This window comes from Convolutriloba macropyga, chromosome 4, assembly GCF_964194025.1.
Source record: "Convolutriloba macropyga chromosome 4, txConMacr16.3, whole genome shotgun sequence".
In the NCBI taxonomy this organism is placed as follows: domain Eukaryota; kingdom Metazoa; phylum Xenacoelomorpha; order Acoela; family Convolutidae; genus Convolutriloba; species Convolutriloba macropyga.
In genome coordinates this window covers 4,773,747-4,796,821 of record NC_134471.1, presented here as the reverse complement: position 1 = coordinate 4,796,821, position 23,075 = coordinate 4,773,747, and the positions used below count along the sequence as shown (strand labels likewise).

Genomic DNA, 23,075 nt, shown 5'->3' with positions numbered 1-23,075 from the left:
TTTTTCGATCGGATTTTTTTCTAAATGGTTTTCCCAATCCATTCACAGCTCTTTCTAGGCCTAGTTTTTTGTTTGAGTTAAATTTTCATTTCTCGACAGTAGTTTTTTTTGTTCACATGCGGCATTTTGACATTGATTTTTTGTTTTTTTTTTGTTTTTTTGATCTGATTTTTTTTAAATGGTTTTCTCAATTCACTCAGTCCCTTCTAGGTCTAGTTTTTTTTTGTTTAGTCAATGAAAATTCTTTGAATTGTACGTCAGGACTTGTCCTGCTATGTTTTTTTATTTCGTCGTCATAATTTTTGTTACGACCATATGACGTCACAGCCACTTTTTGTTCATTCGTTCATGCAAATTCAACTGAATTGCACGTGTGACGTCATTTTTCGCTCTTAGTGGCGCGAGTTTTTTTGTTCATGTGCGTAATTAAATTTTTGGTCACACTTGACTTACCTCACTCTCAAAAATGACTTCCTCACTTTGAAATTGACTTTTATTTACTTTAATTCAAAGAGATAAGGTCAAATGGGTGTGTGTCAATCTAAATGAAGGTGTCGGCCGTTTTGATGCAGCCGTCCTTTCATTTTATCGGTTTTACATCGATTTATGCCCACATGTGAGCTTAAAATAAATTAAATTGCAATTTCACTCCTTATTCCTCTCAAACTTAGTTTGAAGCAAAATTTTTGGTCGTTCTGAACTTTTTATGCCATTTTCCGTACTAACGACATCATACTCTGATAGTGTGATAGTTTTTTGCGTGTGACTATCGGACTTTTCGTCCTCACAAACGGGATAAAGAGTGAAGCGCGGAGGGCATTAAATTGCTGAGCAGTTCTCTTAGAGCCTAACGCCTTACTAGTCTCTAAGTATGCGGGTCTCCAAAACTGTTTTGAGGAAATAATTTTGATGCGGTTCATAGAGCTTGAAAGAGAACATTAAATGAATAACTTTTCAGAAATTTACAGTCGTTCAATGTGCTAAAAATCATTACCTTTATAGCTTTCTGAAGAACGATTTTCAACCGCTTTTGCGCTTTTACGGACTGGCCTTAATAATAACTTGTTTCAGGTCTCTGATTCCAAATGGAAATAATTTGAATAAATGCTTTGAAACTAAAAGCTTTGATAAAAATAAGTTTTGTGTTCTCAAACTTTTTCTCTTTTTTAATAGCCGCACAGCGATAGCTGGGGCTATTATTGGCCTTCTCTTGGTTTTTTACAAGTCAAAGAATTTGAATTGTATTGGGGCGCTGTCTTTTAAGATCTGTTCACACATTTTCATGATTTTTGAAGTGAAATTGGAGTAGTGATTTTGGTCACGCCGAAACAGGAAGTGGAGCGAAAAAGCGAGTGGTTTTGCGGCGTGAATTTTTTTCGCTCTAATTTTAAAGTAGAGTCAGAAAACGGTGTTTGAAAAAAAATTCTGTTTCTCGGTAGTGATTTTTTGTTCACATGCGGCAATTTCACTCTGATTTTTACGGTTTTTTCGATGTTTTCGATCAGATTTTTTTCTAAATGGTTTTCCCAATCCATTCACAGCTCTTTCTAGGCCTAGTTTTTTTTTGAGTTAAATTTTCATTTCTCGACAGTAGTTTTTTTTGTTCACATGCGGCATTTTGACATTGATTTTTTGTTTTTTTTTGTTTTTTTAATCTGATTTTTTAAATTGTTTTCTCAATTCACTCAGTCCCTTCTAGGTCTAGTTTTTTTTTGTTTAGTCAATGAAAATTCTTTGAATTGTACGTCCCGACTTGTCCTGCTATGTTTTTTTATTTCGTCGTCATGATTTTTGTTACGACCATATGACGTCACAGCCACTTTTTGTTCATTCGTTCATGCAATTTCAACTGAATTGCACGTGTGACGTCATTTTTCGCTCTTAGTGGCGCGAGTTTTTTTGTTCATGCGCGTGATTAAATTTTTGGTCACACTTGACTTACCTCACTCTCAAAAATGACTTCCTCACTTTGAAATTGACTTTTATTTACTTTAATTCAAGGAGATAAGGTCAAATGGGTGTGTGTCAATCTACATGAAGGTCATTTGAGATCAGCTAATAGAGGCAGCAATAACTTATACAGATTTTTAATCAAAATATAACAGATCAGCCTTCAATGAAAAGACGAATTTTTTTGGTCTCTTTTTTACTGTTTTTTTTTTGGCTGCCGATCTACGAATCTATTGCGGGTATTTTCTGGCAATCTGCCAGCTATGTTTTTGTCGTTTTAAATAGTGCTCGGATCGTATGGTCATTCTTATCTTTGTTAAAATATCTATAGATAACTGCTGATTGTACCACACGCGTTTAACGGATCGCTGTTATTTGTGACAATCAGTTAAAATGAGGTAGACAAGTAAATCTAGCACTGTGTAGCAACAAATTTGTGCTGCACATACAAAAATTGAAAGCATGTTTAATTAGTATAACTAAATTCACGAATAACTTTTCATTGAAAAATGAAACGGTAGCTATAGCCAACCCTAGTGTATAGTGACCCCGATGAAGTACTGTTCCTTCAAAACCAATTAATGCCGATGTTTCGCTTAAGATTGAACAACCCTTGTAACCTGGGGATAGTTATCTTGAAAGATTCTGTCGGAATCTTACAAGAGGATGCATCGTCTTACAACGTTTTTAGACAACTTACAATATAATCATTTGTCTTACAGGAATCTTAAAAGATAAACATTCGACGTAAAAGGGTTTTGCAATGTAACTATTCCATTCATCCTGTAAAAATGCAAAGTACATGAACAAATTTGGAAACGATTAATATACGAGGAAAAAAATGAAAAACTGTCTGTTAGTCCACAGATTTTTCTGACAAATACATGTATAGCCGGTAGTAATCTGAAATTACGAAATTAGATGTTTTATTGTGTTCCCCTTGTGTTTAATCAATTTTCAAATTGATAACTGAATAAGAAATTGCTCAAATATACGCAACCGTTTTTTGTTTTTAATATATTAAATGAAGAATAATGCCCACAAACAAACCAATAAGAGTGCAACTGAACCGGAGAAAACTTGCAGGAATCTTAAAAGATTGCAATTCATCGTGTAGGATCTTACAAGATAAGATTTTTTTGAGATCTTATCAGACAAGGCGGCTCGGTAATATGCGATCGCACATAAGGTTCCGACCCCGCTCATCCACAATTTTGGCATAATTGTCTAACAAATAAGGAACAGATGGAAAAACACAAAAAATTCAAGTATTTTTCAAAAAAAAACTGGTGTATGAACGAAAAGATAGCCTCCAAAGCAAATAACTCAGTTGAGTAAAAAATGATGAATTAGATTGATGAGATATGCCGATATTAAGAAAACGAGCGAAGATGAATGGCAAAATCAAACAACAACAACAAACAATAATTACATCAAAAAATTTATGTCCGTTTTAAAAAACAAAACTTAGTAACAAAGTCAAAATAGCGGCAGATAAAACTGAAAATAAACAAAATGACTTGTAATTCACCAGAAAATAATAGTAAGTCACCAGTTCATAATAAAACTTGGTAACAATTAGACAAAAAGAACAGAAACTTTAAAGTTAGAAAATTCGCTGAATTTTTTTATATAAAAAAACAATTAATTTCAAAGTGATGAAAACCATTAGGAATAAACTAAAATATCCCATATTGTTTACAATTACCAATGCTTCTAAAGAAGGGAATTAAGAATACTTGGTATTCAATTTTTTTTTGCAGTTACAAAAAGAACAACAAATAGACAACAAACTAAGAATCAATTAAAACTTGCCAGAAAATGCTTTGGAAGCCTTAAATATGTTCGGTTGCACCTTCGTCGAACACCGATAGTGTATTATGTGGCCGCTCATTATTGAAAATAAGCAACATTTAGACAAAAAAGAAAAAAATGCAAAATTATGTAATACTTGTTTTTTTTTTTCGAAAAAAATTTATATCCAAAGACATAGAAGCCATCAATTACAAAATGAAAAATTTGAATAGGTTCAACCATTCTTCAAAAGAAAGCCCTTGAGACCTGCAATTATCCAGAATATGTCTTACGTCTATAAAAACAACGTCAAATATGACAAAAATCAAAAATTCATTTTCTTTTGTGAAAAGCCCGTGTGGAAGCCAGGAAAGTCATAACGAATTCTCTTAAAACTTTAGATTTTGTGACACTAATCCCTTTTAAGACCTTACCTTGAAATGTATTATGTGACCTCTCTTTAATGAAACTAGGTAACAATTAGACCAAAAAGAAAAAAAAGCAAGATTATGTAATACTTGTTTTTATCGAAAAAAAAATATTTCCAAAGACATGAAAGCCCTTAATTACAAAATGAAAAACTTGAAGAGGTTCGTTTATTCTTCCAAAGGAAACCCTCGAGACCAGCAGTTATCCAGAACGAGTCTTACTTCAACATAAAGAACGTCAAATATGACAATTATACTTTTTTGTGAAAAACCCGTGTCGAAGCCAGTAAAGTCATAACGAATTCTTTAAAAACAAGATTTTGTGACACCAATCTCTTTTGACACCTTCCCTTGACAAAAATAATGTCATCTTTAACCTTTAATTAACGAGACCAGGTAACAAACAGACAATAAAAGGAACAAAATTGCGAAGTTAAAATGTTTTTTTTTTTTCATTTTGAAAAACAATTATTTTCAAAGTCATGAAAGCCATTATCTATCTTCTAATATCAGAACATCGGCTCATCCACTCTTCCAGGAAAAGCCAATCAAACCGGGTCATTTTACAGGAAATTAAATACGACTAAAAAGACAAAGTAAAAACGACAGTTAAAGACAGAATTAAAAAATTCAATTAAATTCTTCGAGAAAGTACTGTCGAAGCGGCAAAGAACCACAAACTATATCTTTAAGGACTTAAATATCAATTGTGCGTTATTTTGAAAGCGAAAAATGTGATATATGAACTGAGAATAACGTGATAATTTGACAAAACTAGAAAACATGAAAAATGGGCAAATACCTAAAAATTAAAAAAACAATTGTGAAATCTAGTAGTTTCAAAGCCAGAACACCATAACTTAAGGCGTAAGACCCCAATAAAGAGTAAATGTGAATTCAGCAGAAAGAAGGAGCACTCTTTGATTGCTGACACTAAGCTACAAAATGACCAAATTAAGAGAAAAATGGAGGAAAAGTTTAATGAGCCATTTTTTATTTAAAAATCAAATATTTTAAAAGTTAAACTGACCATAAGCTTTCAAGCAATGAACTAGATAAATTAATTTTGAGTTAATTAGGAAGCCAATAGGACCTATCACTAGTGAGCTTTGATTTGAAATGTTCTGTTATTTATTTAATATAAAAAAAGATCGAATTTTTTAATATAAAAAACCGACTGACGACAATCCGAATTATTTTTGGATTGTAACGGTCCGAGATTGGTGCAGAACTAGTTCTGCTAATGCTAATTGTCCATTAGAAATATTTAATTTTTGGAATGTCATTGATATAGATATTTTGTTAGTTAAAAAATTAAAAATAAATTTGCGTTTTTGATATTAAATGAATAAAGTTAGCAAAAAACGGCAAAGTTTCATTTACAGAGCACTCTCAACGGAAGTTGAAGTAAAATTAGCCCCCTTTTCAGTCTACAAAGATTGTGTTAGTGGTGTTTTGGGTGTGTACTTCCTGCAAATTTAATCAGAGTGGACTAAAGAAACTTATTTCGTGCTGTTTTTGATGAAAAAGTGAATTTTGTGAAATAATTAGTCGGAATTTGTGACAAAAAAAATCAATGAAAATAGCCGAATATAATTTGTCTGTAAACGTAAAATCAACAACATTTTCTTGAAAAATTTTATTTATCAAAATTGGCAAAATTTTAGTAAAAAATTCCGAAAAAAAAAGTTAATGAAATCAACGGAATTCACTCTATTTTCTCGAAAGTTTAAACCTCGATATCTCCCTGTCAAAAACGAAAATCAAAAAAGTCTTTTTAATTCCATATTCTGCGCTGGACAAGCTTTCTAATGATACCAGTCTCAACTCTCTACGATGAATATATCGATCGGCCAAAATTGACTGAACAAAAAACCCATTTGAGTATATGGTTCCTCCCCCCCCCCCCCCTCAAGAGGGGTCGGAACAATAACCAACTTTTACAAGAGTCTTACATGATCTTACATTCTGTCGCGTCTTGGGAGTTTCAAATTTTCGATTTGATAAAACATAGATAAGATTGCTCCCTATTGACTTCTGTGATTCTCAATCAAAGTGTTTTAACAATCAGATTAATGTTTTTGCCAATGCTTATATAATATTTGAATTTTGACGCGTTTTAATATAATTTGAAAATTAACCGTTTTCTGGTTTTTTGTTTTGCAGGCGTATTTGAGACCGATTTTTTTTTTTTTTTGCTATCATTCAGCATTTCAATCAGCTGAACACAATTGGCAGCAGCTTAATTCTAAAATTCATATCAAAATTGCAGGTCGCATCAACAGTGCAGGTACTTAGGCAAGTTCTTGGGTTATTGCTACAGCTGGCTACAATGGAGCCCCAAGTCTTGGAATCATAGATTCCTGCCTGCTGTTTGCGTGCAATTCTTCTGGCCTTGGACAGTTATGTAGCTCTAATTTTTCTGCGCAATAGGTATTGATCGTACGAAACTGGTCCAGTCAAACAAGACTATTTGGCATGACTCTCTTAGCCCCCAAATGCAATGGAAATTTTGAGCAGCAATGAAATTTTCAAATGAATGCATTAATTAATTACTCTCGAACGAAGCAATTATTGTAAACGTGTTTTCTACGCTAAATTTTTCCTTCACCTTTTTCGTCTAGAACCTTCTTCCTTTTTCGTTTCTCTGGTGAATTTTTCGCGCTTTACTCTGTTTTTTTTTTGAGTAATTTCAATTGCAGCATTCTGAAATGTTTGTTGCTAAAATAAAACCGAGTGTGAGAAATGACCGTACATAGCCCATATAGCGTAGATGATGTCAGCGTCTCTTACTAAGGAGGTCGGGTGCAATCCCTCCCTCGTCAGAAGTTCTTGCATCGTAAAAGTTTCTCTAGCCTATGGCCCTTCTAAATTTCACGAGCAATTCGTCCGACTTTAGTCCGTTTACGTTTCATAGTTGCAAAATCTTTGAATACTGGAATCTTTTACTAACATCACAAAATGTCGAAAAATCGTTAGCTCTTTAACTAAAGTTTTAACTAAATTAGTAAAAAAAAATTTACAGTTGATCTTTATGGGACAAAGATTCAAATCTACAGGGTTTTACAGTGTTTATTTTGCAGGGTTAGCTTTATTCTTTGATTGCGTGATTTGTGTTACAAATAGAGATTGAGAGTTTAGGACGTTTTCATTAAGGAGCATTCTGAGCAGTATTAGGTGTGGAACACCAATGTGGCAAATTATCAATTGGACATTTTTAATCTATTTTTTCTTGGGAACTGAGTTTTTGCTGAAGTTCCCATTTAAGAAGTTTCTTGTTTTTTTTATAGTACAGTGATAGAGGTTGCTATTGCGCTATAAACTGTTATTCGATGTGCTTAAAACTGGCATTGTAGATAATGATGAAAAGCTGAGGTTCAAAAAATTGAATAAAACGAGATGAAGTTTATTCGACTGCGGTGGCAGAAAGCGAGGGTTTACCAGCATTAAACAATTTTTACTAAAATTAAATTGTTTCGTGTTATTAGTTCAAGTTCTCTTATTGGGTGCGCGTTTTTTTTCTAGAACGCAAAATTGGGCCGTGGCCGTGGTACAGCAGCGGAGCGCTTTGTGGGTCTTCAGTTTCCGAAGCAGCATCACAATTTGCCGGAGACTTTCGTGGGAGGAAGCAATGCGGACTTCATTCAGAATAATTTGTCACAGTTCCACTTAGTATTGCCAGTGGATCTGATGGACATCGAACCTTTTCAACCTAGTAAGTTCTAGAAAGTTCTAGTTATCAAAACTATTGGATACATTTTTAAAAATATATTTTTGGGTAGATTTTTATTGGATTGAAATGAAGCAGTTCTATCTCTATTTTGTTTTTCACAACAGTCTGTAATCTGGTGTCAAAAAAGATACCGTTTTTGGCGTACAGAACTTCCAGAATTGTGTTCAATTTATTGGATAATTGGTTGGTAAAATTATATTTTGTGCTAAAATTGTACATGTCAGTTTTGAAATTAATCTTTTCTCAAATTGTCATTTCGAGCTCTATCAATTGCATGCAGTGCTTCACTGCCACTGGTTAGCAAAATTTGACGTTTATATAGGAGTATTATGCTGCAAATTTTTAATGAAACTTTTCATTGCAATTTCAAATAGCATTTATTGTTTATTCTGCAAACATAGAACCCTATAACTTCAGTTTTGTAATTATCTTAAGGTCATGTGCTGAAGAAGAAAGCCTATTTTAGGTTCTTTTCCGTTTGTGCCCCCGCCCTACCCAATACATTATGCACCCCCAGTTACACAGCACTTGCCATTACATAAATGTAAATCTTGTAAAAATATGGCAGGTGAGTCGGGGGGGGGGGGGGGGGGTGGGGTGGGGGGGCGGGGGGGGGGGGAGTTGTGCAAATATCATGCACGTACGAAACTGAAGGGGGATCCTATCTATCGTTTTTAATGAGTAGAGATGTGTTTAAGTTAGCTTGCCAAAATTAACTGCTAATTTGTATACACAGACGTTAAAAAGTTAGTTCATCTCTTCAAGCACCACGCTAATTACTGGTGATGGAAACTTCCATAAAGCGATTTTCAAGAACAATAGATGTTCTTTCAGCTGAAAATTGGGCGAAAGGCTCGTGAACAAACCACTCACAACTCGCCAATTTCCGCTAAGTGATGTAAATTAACTTTTAGTTCACTCTGTTTTCTGAATGAATGCAAGATTTTAAAATCTTCAGTCTGACTTTTGAGTTCTGTTGTCAACAATTGTGAATTTTAAAGCAGAAATTGTGAAACAACTTTCATTTCAGTGACTCCCCTCAACTTCGACATTCTGGTGAGTTTGAAGTTCAGCTTAAGTGGTTGTAGACGTGTATGATTTCATTTCACTCCCTACTAATTGTTGTTCACCTGCGCTTGTATCTCTATTCAAATCTCATTCAATCCCTAATCACATATCTCTATGTACGTCTCATTTCTAGCTGCTGTTCAATGCAGAGATCTGAGAGGTCACTTTGAATACACCCTCGATTACTTAGATATATAAAATATCTGCAAATTTGTAACTCTTGAATGCCGATCTGTAGCAAGATGTACTAAGTAATTGGCAATCGCCCTACTTGGGGGGCTTAGCCGAAAAATTAGAAAATGAGAATTTGAGAGCTTACAATGCAACCAGAACAGTTTGAGCCGGAAATTGTAATGTTTCGTCAAACTGGTGATTTTTTGACTAATCAGATTTGTCGACCTATCAGAATTGAGTTGTCGGCGATTATGCTGATGTAAATGATGATTACGTGATACGTCGGCCATTTGAACTGCTCCATTGTAATCAATTAAATGTAAAGTGTACCGTCTTATCTACCGTTGGCATAAATTATGCATTACCCTGATAAAGGGTAAAATTTGTGCAAAGCCGACTGTTTGTTAAATATTTTGTTTGGATGCTTGATTTAATTCTCTGCCGCTTTGCATGTAAAGTGTTCTTTGAAGTTAACAGGGTTTGAGAATTTGTAATTACTGACCGCTAATTGTCCAGTGTGAGGTCACAGCTGCCGTAGGGTGGTACGGTTTTATACCGAAGCCGCCCAGAACAAATTCATTGTGACTTAATATGTTCAAACGGTGTCAGGACAAAATACTCAATGCCAAAATACCCAATGTGACAAAATACCCAAAATGTAATGAATATTTTACCCTTATGTTGAAACTACCAGAATGATTATTTAGCATAATATTTAGCTACAGCATTTGACCATGTCTTGTGGGCCATCGCCACGCCTCAACCGACCACGGGGCTTGATATGAAACTATAACAACCGATCATGCGATTAATTTATCAGCTTTTTTTAGGAGAAAACATGCTTGTCATAGAGTGCTAGTTTATAATCGGATTATTGAACCAAAAGATCAAAGGGAATGAATTGGGTATAATGGAATTCGGTATTTTATCATGCAATCGTTCAAGCATTCAATTAATTATCTGTCAAATAAGATTTATTTGAAAATGCAAGTAATGATGAATTATGCAAAACAACAGATGATCAAAAATTTGGAAACCGCGAAAGAGAAATGAGCAAACTTTCGATGTCTAGGATAGGTGTCTGTCTGTAAATTGAATTAGATGGAGTATAATAGATTAACTGGGTTTAAATTGACTAATATCTAAAAATGACATTTTTTAGGCGCTGTCCTTTTGTGAAAATTTCAGAGTCCATTTGAAAAAAAAAATGCAATTGTGTATTTGTTTAGGACGACATTGAGAAAATTGGGTGTCTGGACGTCTCAGAGGCAGACACAAATTCTTCCGTGTCTAATTTTTTCTCTCGTAAGTTAAATTTTAACTGATCTATACCGCACTTATTTCTGAGTTTTGCCATAAATTTTTGGGCTCAATTAATGTCCGTGCTTTATATAACCCCAGGCTGGCTGCTTGATTAGCAATGTTGATGGTTAAATTTACATAGCAAAAATTCTGCAGCTTCAGCTACATAATTTTCAACTAAAGTGTTTGAGTGACTAGCTCTTTAGTTGGGTTCACGGTTGTTCACTAGAATAAGTTTAAAGTACAGAATCTGAAGGACATTAGGACGGATTGCTAAATGTTTCCTGGCTTCGCTACAAAGCCGAGGGGCTTGGAGTGTATAAATGGAAATGATGACAAATGGTAAAACTTTTTATACAGCTAAGCCTGGTGACCAAGACAACCTCACATCAGTGGAGGGTCTGGACAACAGTGTCAAGACTGTCATGTCTTCCATCGACTCCAACGATGATCCCTCTGGACTCTTGAAGGACGCAGCCCTCTCCGCCTCCTCCCTCTCCCCGCCCCACTCGGCACATTCTGCAAACTCAATCGGTGGGGTTGGAGTTGCTAACTGTGGAGTGATGGATGATGTCAATCATCATATGGCTGCACCGTCGTCGCTCAGTGACAGTTCACAGCTGTCTGTCAACTCAAACTCAGGTTGGTTGAAACACATGTTGTTATAAAATGCCGAAATTCTGGAGTGGCAGGGGTTAAAATGCCAGAAGTTCTTATACACATAGCCAGAAATTGATTTCCATGAACTTTCATCATTTTATTATTAGCCGCGAAGCGATAGCTGAGACTATTATTGGCCTTCTCTTGGTTTTTTGCAATTCAAAGAATTTGAATTGTATTTGGGCGCTGTTTTTTTTTAAGATCTGTTCACACATTTTCATGATATTTGAAGTCAAATTGGAGTAGTGATTTTGGTCACGCCGAAACGGGAAGTGGAACGAAAAAGCGAGTGGTGTTGTGGCGTGAATTTTTTTCGCTCTAATTTTAAAGAAGAGTGAGAAAACGGTGTTTGAACAAAAGTTCGCTTTCTCGCTGGTGGTTTTTTGTTCACATGCGGCAATTTGACTTCGATTTTTACTGTTTTTCAATTTTAGCGATCGGATTTTTTTCTAAATGGTTTTCCCAATCTATTCACAGTTCATTCTACGCCTAGTTTTTTGTTTGAACCAAATTTTCATTTCTCGCTCGTGGTTTTTTGAGCACATGCGGCATTTCAACATTGATTTTCTGTTTTTTTTAACTATTTGATGTTTTTTTTAGAAATGGTTTTCACATTTAACTCATGGTTCGTTCCAGGTTTGTTTTTTTTATTAGTCAATGAAAATTCTTTGAATTGTACGTCAGGACTTGTCCTCCTATGTTTTTGATTGCGTCGTCAAGATTTTTGTTAAGACCATATTACGTCACAACCACTTCGAATCTGCTTTTTGTTCATTCTTTCATGCAATTTCAACTGAATTGAGTGCGTGACGTCATTTTCACCTTTACTTAATGGAGCGATTTTTTTGTTCGTTCGCGTGATTAAATTTTTGGTCAAATGTGACTTACCTCACTCTTAAAAATGACTTCCTCACTCTGAAATTGACTTTGCTTTGCTTCAATTCAAAGAGATAAGGTCAAAAATGAGTGATTGTCACTCTAATTGAGGGTTATTGAAGAGCAGCTAATAGAAACAGCCATAAGTTATACAGATTCTTAATCAAAATTTAACATCTCCGCCCTGAATGAAAAGAATAAGTTTCTTTTTTGGTCTGTCTTTCTTTTTGAGACTACAAATCTATGAAGCTATTGCGGCTATTTTCTGGCAATTTGCCAGCTATGTTAATTTCCAAGTTGCTTGTTTTAAGCAAGGTTTCTGCTTAAGTTTGCAAATTTTGAAATTCTGGCTCAACATTGTATACCATTTTTGATTAATACCAGAAGTTATCAGTGTCTTCAAGCAGTGACGTAACAACCCATTTTAAAGATCTATTCGATGCGATCACTTTATTTCATCAAACTGGATTCTGCTTATGCCAGAAGCTCTTCAAGCATGCCGTAGATTAGAATCTATTATGTATATTGTCTTATTTTGTATGTGAAAAATAGATAGTCGATTTTCATAACATGAGTTTGACCCCCTCCCTCGATTTAACCCCCACCACCACCTCACACCCCCCCCCACCCCCACACACACAAACACACACACAAACCACCCCGTACTCCTGATTCCACTCGTAACCCCTCATGCTCACCCTGCCCACCCACCTCAATTAAGCTAAAGCTAGCCTTCCTAAGCCGCGCAGCTGGATACTGACGAAGCCAAATGCTCGCCAGTCGTTTGAGAGCGATTCGCCCGACTTTAGTCTGTTATGTTAAATAGCGTATAGATCTTAAAGGCGATGGTTATTGGTCCGTTTGCAAAGGGCATCTTGATTAAATAACAGCAATGAACGTAAAGTAAGAAGTTTTTGGTCGTCATAATGATTATTCCTCTTTTGTCAGGATTTTCTTGAACTTTCTCTTTGATTTGCTGTCACTAAAACGTATACTGTCTAAAGTATTAAACTGCATGTGTAATTTTAGATGCTATAATATCATTGGCACTCTTGATACAAGCCAAGTTATTTACACGCAGGTTTAAACCCTTCAACATCCCCTGGTGGATTTATGCATCAGTCATTTCTGGGCCCTCAGGACACGCAACCACACCAGCTGCCAAACCCTGTATGCAATGACCTTTTAGTATCAGGAACCGCAACTGGGCCATTGGACCTGATGGGCACTGCTGCGAACGGGGGTGCTCTCAGTTTCAACAATGGAGAAAGGCACAAGTTCAGACTGAAAATGGAGCCAAATGACAATTGCGCAGCTACAACTAATGATGTAGTATACTTGGATGTCACTTTGGGAAATAAAAGGATTTCTAGTCACCAAGGACCTTCATTAAACACTGGTCTCCATGGTAAGTGGATTACCACCTATTGACAGTTACAGACTAATGAAATAATCGATAAAAAATTTTGAAATATTGTGAAGAACTAGCTCGCATTTAAAATTGGTTTAGATTACAAAACAGATGGTGCAAAAAATTAATTGCAGTTACTTTTAAGGGCATTTTTGGCGTTATTCTTTGAAACCTTTTCTAGGATCAAGAATGTTGAATAAGTATTGAGGTTGTTCGCTCTGCGATAGTCCATGTATCAATTGAAAGATTGGTTCAAATGAGCAATTGTTTTTCCTATGAATTTGCCTACATTTTCGATTGCTAACGGAATCCTTGTCGTTTTTAGAGTTTCTGAATTGTTGCAGGTGTACATGGGAATTTTGGCTACGGAAGAAGTGGACATGAGGGTGATTCTCGCGGTGCCTCAAGTGACCCACTCTTCAGCTCGGCTGTCGTTAGAAATACATCTGCAGCTGATGTTGAAGTTCTTCCTCAAACAGGTCAGCACATATTCTAATCAAACGCGATCTTGTTATTGTCTCCATGCTTGAATAGTGGCGCAATCTATTCTACTTGTGTGCTTCTGCTTTAGTTGCAGACAAACAAAGTCTTGGACAACGTGCGAGCGTGACGACATAGCAGGCAGAGTTTGAGTGCATTTTTATTTTTTTTTCGGACACAAGTTTTTCAGCGTCCATATTTTATTGCTACTATTTTGGATACTGTTGGCCTTTTGTCAGACTTTTCTGATTAGTTGCTATCGAACGAAGTTGACGCAATTATTATGAACGAATATTACGCTTGCTTCAAATTTGCTGTTGTTAATATTTGGTTGTTAATTTTTGTTTTGATTGAATTGCTTACGTGACGTCATTTTTGACTTCCAATGAAGCGCGTTTTTGTTCATTCGCGTGATTGCGTTTGGTCACACGTGACTTACTTCACTCATAAAAATGACTTCCTCATAGAGATTTTGCTTAATTAAATTGAAGGAGGCAGCAATAAATGATACAAATTTGTAATCAAATTGTATGACTTCGATCAGAACAATTAGTAAAAACTGAAATTTTTATTGTCTTGTCAAGGCTACAGATTTAAGCAGGTATTTTCTGCCGGAAGTCTGCCAGCTATGTTTCTATTTCATTTGTTCAAATGGGGGATTCTAAATATCAGTAACTTGAGATTATAAATTCAACCGTCTCCTAAAAAATTGTGCCAGCACTGCCCTAATTTTCAATGGTAAAACTCAGTTTCTTGGTCTGAATGATGGGATCAAAGTAGTGATTCAGCATATAGGTCTAGATATAATTAGGTGAATTCATCTTCTCAGTTGGCTATTATAGCTGCCACTTGTATTGTCACTTCGTCGTTTAAAGATTTTCGCTTTACCTTAGATGAAAGAAATCTTTTTGACCTCTCTAGTTTGACTCTTCTCTCATCTTGCTGAAAGTGCTTTTATTAATAGCCGCACAGCGATAGCGGGGGCTAATATTGGCCTTCTCTTGTTTTTGTCGCCGTCGCGATTTTTGTTATGACCATTTGACACAACCACTTCAAATCTGTTTTTTGTTCATTCACTCATGCAATTTCAACTGTAGTGCATGCGTGACGTCATTTTTTGGTCTTAATGGAGCGAGTTTTTTGTTCATTCGCGTGGATAATTTTTTGGTCACACTTGACTTACCTCACTCTCAAAAAATGACTTCCTCACTTTGAAATTGAATTTTATTTACTATAATTCGAAGAGATCAGGTCAAATGGGTGTGCGTCACTCTAAATGAAAGTTTTTTGAGAGCAGCTAATAGAGGCAGCAAAAACTTATTCAGTTTTTTTGATCAAAATATAACATATCAGCCTTCAATGAACAGACGAATATTTTGGGTTTGTCTTTTTTACTGTTTTTTTTTGAGACTGCAGATCTACGAAGCTATTGCGGCTCTTTTCTCGCAATCTGCCAGCTATGTTGTGCTCAGCAAACTGATTTAGAATCGAGCCAGTTAGTACCAAAAAGACAAAATCCAAAAGACACGAGATAAAGCCCAATTTTAGATGCCCGCTACTTGATCTTAACTTTTTATAAGTCGTAGTTGACATCTTTTATGCTAATTGGCGTTGATAATAGGCTTGGTCTTCTCTCATTAAGAAACAGGAGTATGCTTCATTACGAAATGAAATCAAAATAGTTCAAAAATTTTTGTACAATTTTTTTTTAATTTCTTCTTTCAATCTCGATCAGGTTTATGGAAAGCAATGGCGGCTTTTCCAAGCGCTTTGATGTTGCTTTTTATAAAGCTTTATTGTTGTATAAAGCCATGCTACATCTTAAATAATGTCATACGGATTCTAAATATCCGTAACTTGAGATTATAAATTCAACCGTTTCCTAAAAAAATTGTGCCAGCACTGCCCTAATTTTAAATGGTAAAACTCAGTTTCTTGGTCTGATTGATGGGATCAAAGTAGCGATTCAGCATATAGCTCTAGATATAATTAGGTGAATTCATCTTCTCAGCTGGCTATTATAGCTGCCACTTGTATTGTCACTTCGTCGTTCAAAGATTTTCGCTTTACCTTAGATGAAAGAAATCTTTTTGACCTCTCTAGTTTGACTCTTCTCTCATCTTGCTGAAAGTGCTTTTATTAATAGCCGCACAGCGATAGCTGGGGCTAATATTGGCCTTCTCTTGTTTTTTGTCGCCGTCGCGATTTTTGTTACGACCATATGACACAACCACTTCAAATCTGTTTTTTGTTCATTCACTCATGCAATTTCAACTGTAGTGCATGCGTGACGTCATTTTTTGGTCTTAATGGAGCGAGTTTTTTGTTCATTCGCGTGGATAATTTTTTGGTCACACTTGACTTACCTCACTCTCAAAAAACGACTTCCTCACTTTGAAATAGAATTTTATTTACTATAATTCGAAGAGATCAGGTCAAATGGGTGTGCGTCACTCTAAATGAAAGTTTTTTGAGAGCAGCTAATAGAGGCAGCAAAAACTTATAGTTTTTTTATCAAAATATAGCATATCAGCCTTCAATGAAAAGACGAATATTTTGGGTTTGTCTTTTTTACTGTTTTTTTTTGAGACTGCAGATCTACGAAGCTATTGCGGCTCTTTTCTGGCAATCTGCCAGCTATGTTGTAGCACCTGATCAGCAAACTGATTTAGAATCGAGCCAGTTAGTACCAAAAAGACAAAATCCAGAAGACACGAGATAAAGCCCAATTTTAGGTGCCCGCTACTTGATCTTAACTTTTTATAAGTCGTAGTTGACATCTTTTATGCTAATTGGCGTTGATAATAGCCTCAGTCTTCTCTCATTAAGAAACAGGAGTATGCTTCATCACGAAATGAAATCAAAATAGTTCGCATTTAAAAAATTTTTTGTACAACAATTATTTTTAATTTTTTTTCTTTCAATCTCGATCAGGTTTATGGAAACCAATGGCGGCTTTTCCAAGCTATTTGATGTTGCTTTTTAGAAAGCTTTATTGTTGTATAAAGCCATGTTACATCTTACATAATGCCATACGGAATCTAAATATCCGTAACTTGAGATTATAAGGTCAACCGTCTCCTAAAAAATTGTGCCAGCACTGCCCTAATTTTCAATGGTATAACTCAGTTTCTTGGTCTGAATGATGGGATCAAAGTAGCGATTCAGCATATAGCTTTAGATATAATTAGGTGAATTCATCTTCTCAGCGGGCTATTATAGCTGCCACTTGTATTGTCACTTCGTCGTTCAAAGATTTTCGCTTTACCTTAGATGAATGAAATCTTTTTGACCTCTCTAGTTTGATTCTTCTCTCATCTTGCTGAAAGTCCTTTTATTAATAGCCGCACAGCGATAGCTGGGGCTAATACTGGCCTTCTCTTCTTTTTTGTCGCCGTCGCGATTTTTGTTACGACCATATGACACAACCACTTCAAATCTGTTTTTTGTTCATTCACTCATGCCATTTCAACTGTAGTGCTTGCGTGACGTCATTTTTCGGTCTTAGTGGAGCGAGTTTTTTTGTTCATTCGCGTGGATAATTTTTTGGTCACACTTGACTTACCTCACTCTCAAAAATGACTCCCTTACTTTGAAATTGACTTTTATTTACTTTAATTCGAAGAGATCAGGTCAATTGGATGTGCGTCACTCTAAATGAAAGTTATTTGCGAGCAGCTAATAGAGGCTGCAAAAACTTATACAGTTTTTTGATCAAAATATAGCATATCAGCCTTCAATGAAATGACGAATATTTTGGGTTCGTCTTATTTACTGTTTTTTTAGACTGCAGATCTACGAAGCTACTGCGGCTATTTTCTGGCAATCTGCCAGCTATGTTGTAGCACCTGATCAGCAAACTGATTTAGAATCGAGCCAGTTAGTACCAAAAAGACAAAATCCAAAAGACACGAGATAAAGCCCAATTTTAGATGTTCGCTACTTGATCTTAACTTTTTATAAGTCGTAGTTGACATCTTTTATGCTAATTGGCGTTGATAATAGCCTCAGTCTTCTCTCATTAAGAAACAGGAGTATGCTTCATCACGAAATGAAATCAAAATAGTTCGCATTTCAAAAATTTTTTGTACAACAATTATTTTCCATTTCTTCTTTCAATCTCGATCAGGTTTATGGAAACCAATGGCGGCTTTTCCAAGCAATTTTATGTTGCTTTTTAGAAAGCTTTATTGTTGTATAAAGCCATGTTACATCTTACATAATGCCATACGGAATCTAAATATCCGTAACTTGAGATTATAAGGTCAACCGTCTCCTAAAAAATTGTGCCAGCGCTGCCCTAATTTTCAATGGTATAACTCAGTTTCTTGGTCTGAATGATGGGATCAAAGTAGCGATTCAGCATATAGCTTTAGATATAGTTAGGTGAATTCATCTTCTCAGCTGGCTATTATAGCTGCCACTTGTATTGTCACTTCGTCGTTCAAAGATTTTCGCTTTACCTTAGATGAAAGATCTTTTTGACCTCTCTAGTTTGATTCTTCTCTCATCTTGCTGAAAGTGCTTTTATTAATAGCCGCACAGCGATAGCTGGGGCTAATATTGGCCTTCTCTTGTTTTTTGTCGCCGTCGCGATTTTTGTTACGACCATATGACACAACCACTTCAAATCTGTTTTTTGTTCATTCACTCATGCAATTTCAACTGTAGTGCTTGCGTGACGTCATTTTTTGGTCTTAGTGGAGCGAGTTTTTTTGTTCATTCGCGTGGATAATTTTTTGGTCACACTTGACTTACCTCACTCTCAAAAATGACTCCCTTACTTTGAAATTGACTTTTATTTACTTTAATTCGAAGAGATCAGGTCAATTGGATGTGCGTCACTCTAAATGAAAGTTATTTGCGAGCAGCTAATAGAGGCTGCAAAAACTTATACAGTTTTTTGATCAAAATATAGCATATCAGCCTTCAATGAAAAGACGAATATTTTGGGTTCGTCTTATTTACTGTTTTTTTAGACTGCAGATCTACGAAGCTACTGCGGCTATTTTCTGGCAATCTGCCAGCTATGTTGTAGCACCTGATCAGCAAACTGATTTAGAATCGAGCCAGTTAGTACCAAAAAGACAAAATCCAAAAGACACGAGATAAAGCCCAATTTTAGATGTTCGCTAGTTGATCTAAACTTTTTATAAGTCGTAGTTGACATCTTTTATGCTAATTGGCGTTGATAATAGCCTCAGTCTTCTCTCATTAAGAAACAGGAGTATGCTTCATCACGAAATGAAATCAAAATAGTTCGCATTTCAAAAATTTTTTGTACAACAATTATTTTCCATTTCTTCTTTCAATCTCGATCAGGTTTATGGAAACCAATGGCGGCTTTTCCAAGCAATTTTATGTTGCTTTTTAGAAAGCTTTATTGTATAAAGCCATGTTACATCTTACATAATGCCATACGGAATCTAAATATCCGTAACTTGAGATTATAAGGTCAACCGTCTCCTAAAAAGTTGTGCCAGCGCTGCCCTAATTTTCAATGGTATAACTCAGTTTCTTGGTCTGAATGATGGGATCAATGTAGCGATTCAGCATATAGCTTTAGATATAGTTAGGTGAATTCATCTTCTCAGCTGGCTATTATAGCTGCCACTTGTATTGTCACTTCGTCGTTCAAAGATTTTCGCTTTACCTTAGATGAAAGAAATCTTTTTGACCTCTCTAGTTTGATTCTTCTCTCATCTTGCTGAAAGTGCTTTTATTAATAGCCGCACAGCGATAGCTGGGGCTAATATTGGCCTTCTCTTGTTTTTTGTCGCCGTCGCGATTTTTGTTACGACCATATGACACAACCACTTCAAATCTGTTTTTTGTTCATTCACTCATGCAATTTCAACTGTAGTGCTTGCGTGACGTCATTTTTTGGTCTTAGTGTAGCGAGTTGTTATGTTCATTAGCGTAGATAAATTTTTTGTCACACTTGACTTACCTCACTCTCAAAAATGACTTCCTGACTTTGAAATTGAATTTTATTTACTATAATTCGAAGAGATCAGGTCAAATGGGTGTGCGTCACTCTAAATGAAAGTTATTTGAGAGCAGCTAATAAAGGATGCAAAAACTTATACAGTTTTTTGATCAAAATATAACATATCAGCCTTCAATGAAAAGACGAATATTTTGGGTTCGTCTTTTTTACTGTTTTTTTTAGACTGCAGATCTACGAAGCTACTGCGGCTATTTTTTGGCTATCTGCCAGCTATGTTGTAGCACCTGATCAGCAAACTGATTTAGAATCGAGCCAGTTAGTACCAAAAAGACAAAATCCAAAAGACACGTGATAAAGCCTAATTTTAGATACCCGCTACTTGATCTTACTTTTTATAAGTCGTAGTTGACATCTTTTATGCTAATTGGCGTTGATAATAGGCTTGGTCTTCTCTCATTAAGAAACAGGAGTATGCTTCATTACGAAATGAAATCAAAATAGTTCAAAAATTTTTGTACAATTTTTTTTTAATTGCTTCTTTCAATCTCGATCAGGTTTATGGAAACCAATGTCGGCTTTGCCAAGCGATTTGATGTTGCTTTTTATAAAGTTTTATTGTTGTATAAAACCATGTTACATCTTACATAATGCCATCTTTTAGTACTTTGACCCCTCATATTGAATTTGTATCAAAATGGTTGTTATGATAGCAATGAGAGCAGAGGAAAGGTGTATCAGATGTGAAAACTACTCCACATTCTGCTGAAGATCTTTTCAATTGATGCCTGCTGTCCGGTCGTTAAATTCAAAGTTTTTCAAGTGCTAATTTTAAAACTTTATTCTTTTTCCTATTTTTCCTAAATTTCAGCCGTCAGCTGGTTATGTTTTGTATCATACTTTTTGTATCTTAGTAACGTTTTTAAACAGTCATTTAACTGCCTCAATGATCTCTCTTATTTTGATGAAAAGTACGTAAAGGATTGAAGTTCACTGAAAAATCTCCATAGCATTGTAATCTGATGACTAAGGGCCAAGAAAATTTGACGCTAAAAAATGACGTGAAACGACAGCAGAGCAACTTAGAAAATTATTCTCGAGTTATTTGTTAAAAAGGCACATGAAGCAGCAGGAAATATAGCATTGTGAAGCAGCGAAGATCACACAAAGTGGTATAAAAATTTTGCTATTTTTTCATTACTCGGGGTATAGCTTGCTGCATTTTTACCCTTAGTCCTCTTAAATAGGTCAAAAATGTAACCAGCAGTTGGACGCGAGAGGCCTCGTGTTAGGGCTCTAACTCCCTCAGTATGCTATTATCGATGTTTTAACATTTAGTTAGCTAATCACGTAAAAGTTTCTATTCAGTTGATTTCCTTCTTTTATTTCAAACTGTTTAATTTAGACGTTGGTGCAGTGCCCGTGTATGACAATTCTGACATGGCAAGAGGTGTTGGTCTGAGTGTGGTGTCTCTTGGACAAAGTGGTGCTGGCAAGAGACAGTTTTCAGTTGGAGCACTAAATCAGAGTGATGACAACGAGGACGAGGCCGATTTCAGCGAGGGTTCAGGTCTGACCTTTATGAAGTGAATTCGAAATTTCGGAGAAATATGATCATTCCTAAAAATTGTTTTTAAGATATATATTCATGTATGTTCGGGCAATGTTAGAATGAATGATGCATATAATCTGTGCGTTATCAATTCTTTGAAACGTTTTGGTAAACCTGAGAATTGAAGTTTTTGTTTATCGTAAACGGAATTGTTGCCTGGCCTCACGGTGTCAAAAAGAGAATTTTAAAGTTCATCAAATGTATTTACTTAAATACATTTGATGAGCTTTAAAATTAGAGTAGTAATTAATAGCCGCATATCAATTAAGCAGAGTAGTAATTAATAGCCGCAAAGCGATAGCTGGGGCTATTGTTGGCCTTCTCTTGGTTTTTTACGACTCGAAGAGGAGTATTGGTTTTCCTGAGGTTTTTTTTAACCTGAGTATTATTCGTTCAGACGGCTTTTTATCCTAAAAGCGAAAGAGTAAATTTGCCTTGTGAACTAATATTTTATGTGCGAGAGAAGGATTTTGATCATGCGATGCGTTCGGTGAATGATTTTCCGACTTTGAAAAGTGTTTTTGACAGAATGGCGCATATACATAACCGTTTCTACGCGTTTTTCATCCAATTCGGATTGTGGAAATAATTTCTATTTGATGCTGTATTAATATGTAAACATCTAAAATTGATAATATGTAAACATCTAAAAGTGTTTTTGAGAGCCTAATAATGCGTTTCAAGTTCAATATTGGCCCCTAATTTTCAATTTTTGAAAACTAATGTTTGGCTTTTTTCAATAATTTCTTCTTTTTTGGATTTTAATTGTTTTGTTTTTTATTGAATAGTGTTTTGGCGTTGTCTTATAACTTCATTCAAGATTTTTTCGTAATTGTGGTTTTTAAAAAAACTTGGCAATTTTTTGCAAATTATTTTTTTGTTTCGAATCTTGCAACTGTTTTCACTTTTTTGATCTATGCAGGAGGATGGTTATTTGATTTTTCTACTCGTCAAATTCTAAATGAAATGTATTTCTTTCTCTGCTTCTTTTTTTTTCAGTTTTGTTTTTAACTTCCATACTCTCCACATTCTAGCAAGTATCAGTCTATCCTAAATGATTTTAGCCTTTTTCTTATTTTTTTGGTCAGCACATAGAGTTTGCTGGAATTCGTTTTAAAAATGTTGATTAATGTTTTCTGCGAATATAAATAGGACCTCGGTTCTGGATTTTAAACGATTTTTTGTCGTTGAATATTCTGTTCTGTCTTTTTGATGATTTTAATTTTTACAATAGTCTGATTTCAATTTGTGTGACATCTGCATCACGAGATAAGTATTTCTTATTTGCAGTGACTCAAGAACAAAAATTTGAGTCCTAATTTTTAGTTTTCTTTCTTTTTTTTCTTTTCGGAAATTCAGTTTAGTTTCTCTACCGTATGCTTTCTCGATGTGTTTTTCGGATTGCATAGTTTATTGCGGAGTTCTATGTTTTATGACGGGTATAATGGGTTATTTTATGCGTCTTTAGCCCTGTCTGTTTTTGAGCCTATCCATATTTTACCATCCTAGAAAATTTTTACTAATTTTCAAAGTTATCAAATGTGTTTTTAGTGAAATTTTACCGTATCAATATTTCAGTGATATTTCTGTCAAAATTATTTTGTATCAAACCTGATAGGTTTTGTATTTTTACTGATTGA

At 35.2% G+C, this 23,075-nt stretch overlaps 1 protein-coding gene across 6 annotated transcripts in view; it reads left to right on the top strand.

Moving 5' to 3' along the window:
• The window catches only part of LOC142337423 (uncharacterized), a 94,927-nt gene that overhangs the window by 47,739 nt on the left and 24,113 nt on the right, over positions 1-23,075 (top strand). For all 6 annotated transcript variants that reach the window (XR_012758947.1, XM_075386631.1, XM_075386632.1 and 3 more), the window contains 7 exons: positions 7,698-7,887; positions 8,936-8,961; positions 10,377-10,452; positions 10,810-11,091; positions 13,067-13,393; positions 13,741-13,875; positions 21,229-21,393. Coding sequence is in view for 5 of the 6 variants with exons in the window: in XM_075386631.1 (XP_075242746.1) it covers positions 7,698-7,887; positions 8,936-8,961; positions 10,377-10,452; positions 10,810-11,091; positions 13,067-13,393; positions 13,741-13,875; positions 21,229-21,393 (1,201 nt within the window). In the remaining variant the exon portion in view is untranslated. The remainder of the gene's footprint in view (positions 1-7,697; positions 7,888-8,935; positions 8,962-10,376; positions 10,453-10,809; positions 11,092-13,066; positions 13,394-13,740; positions 13,876-21,228; positions 21,394-23,075) is intronic.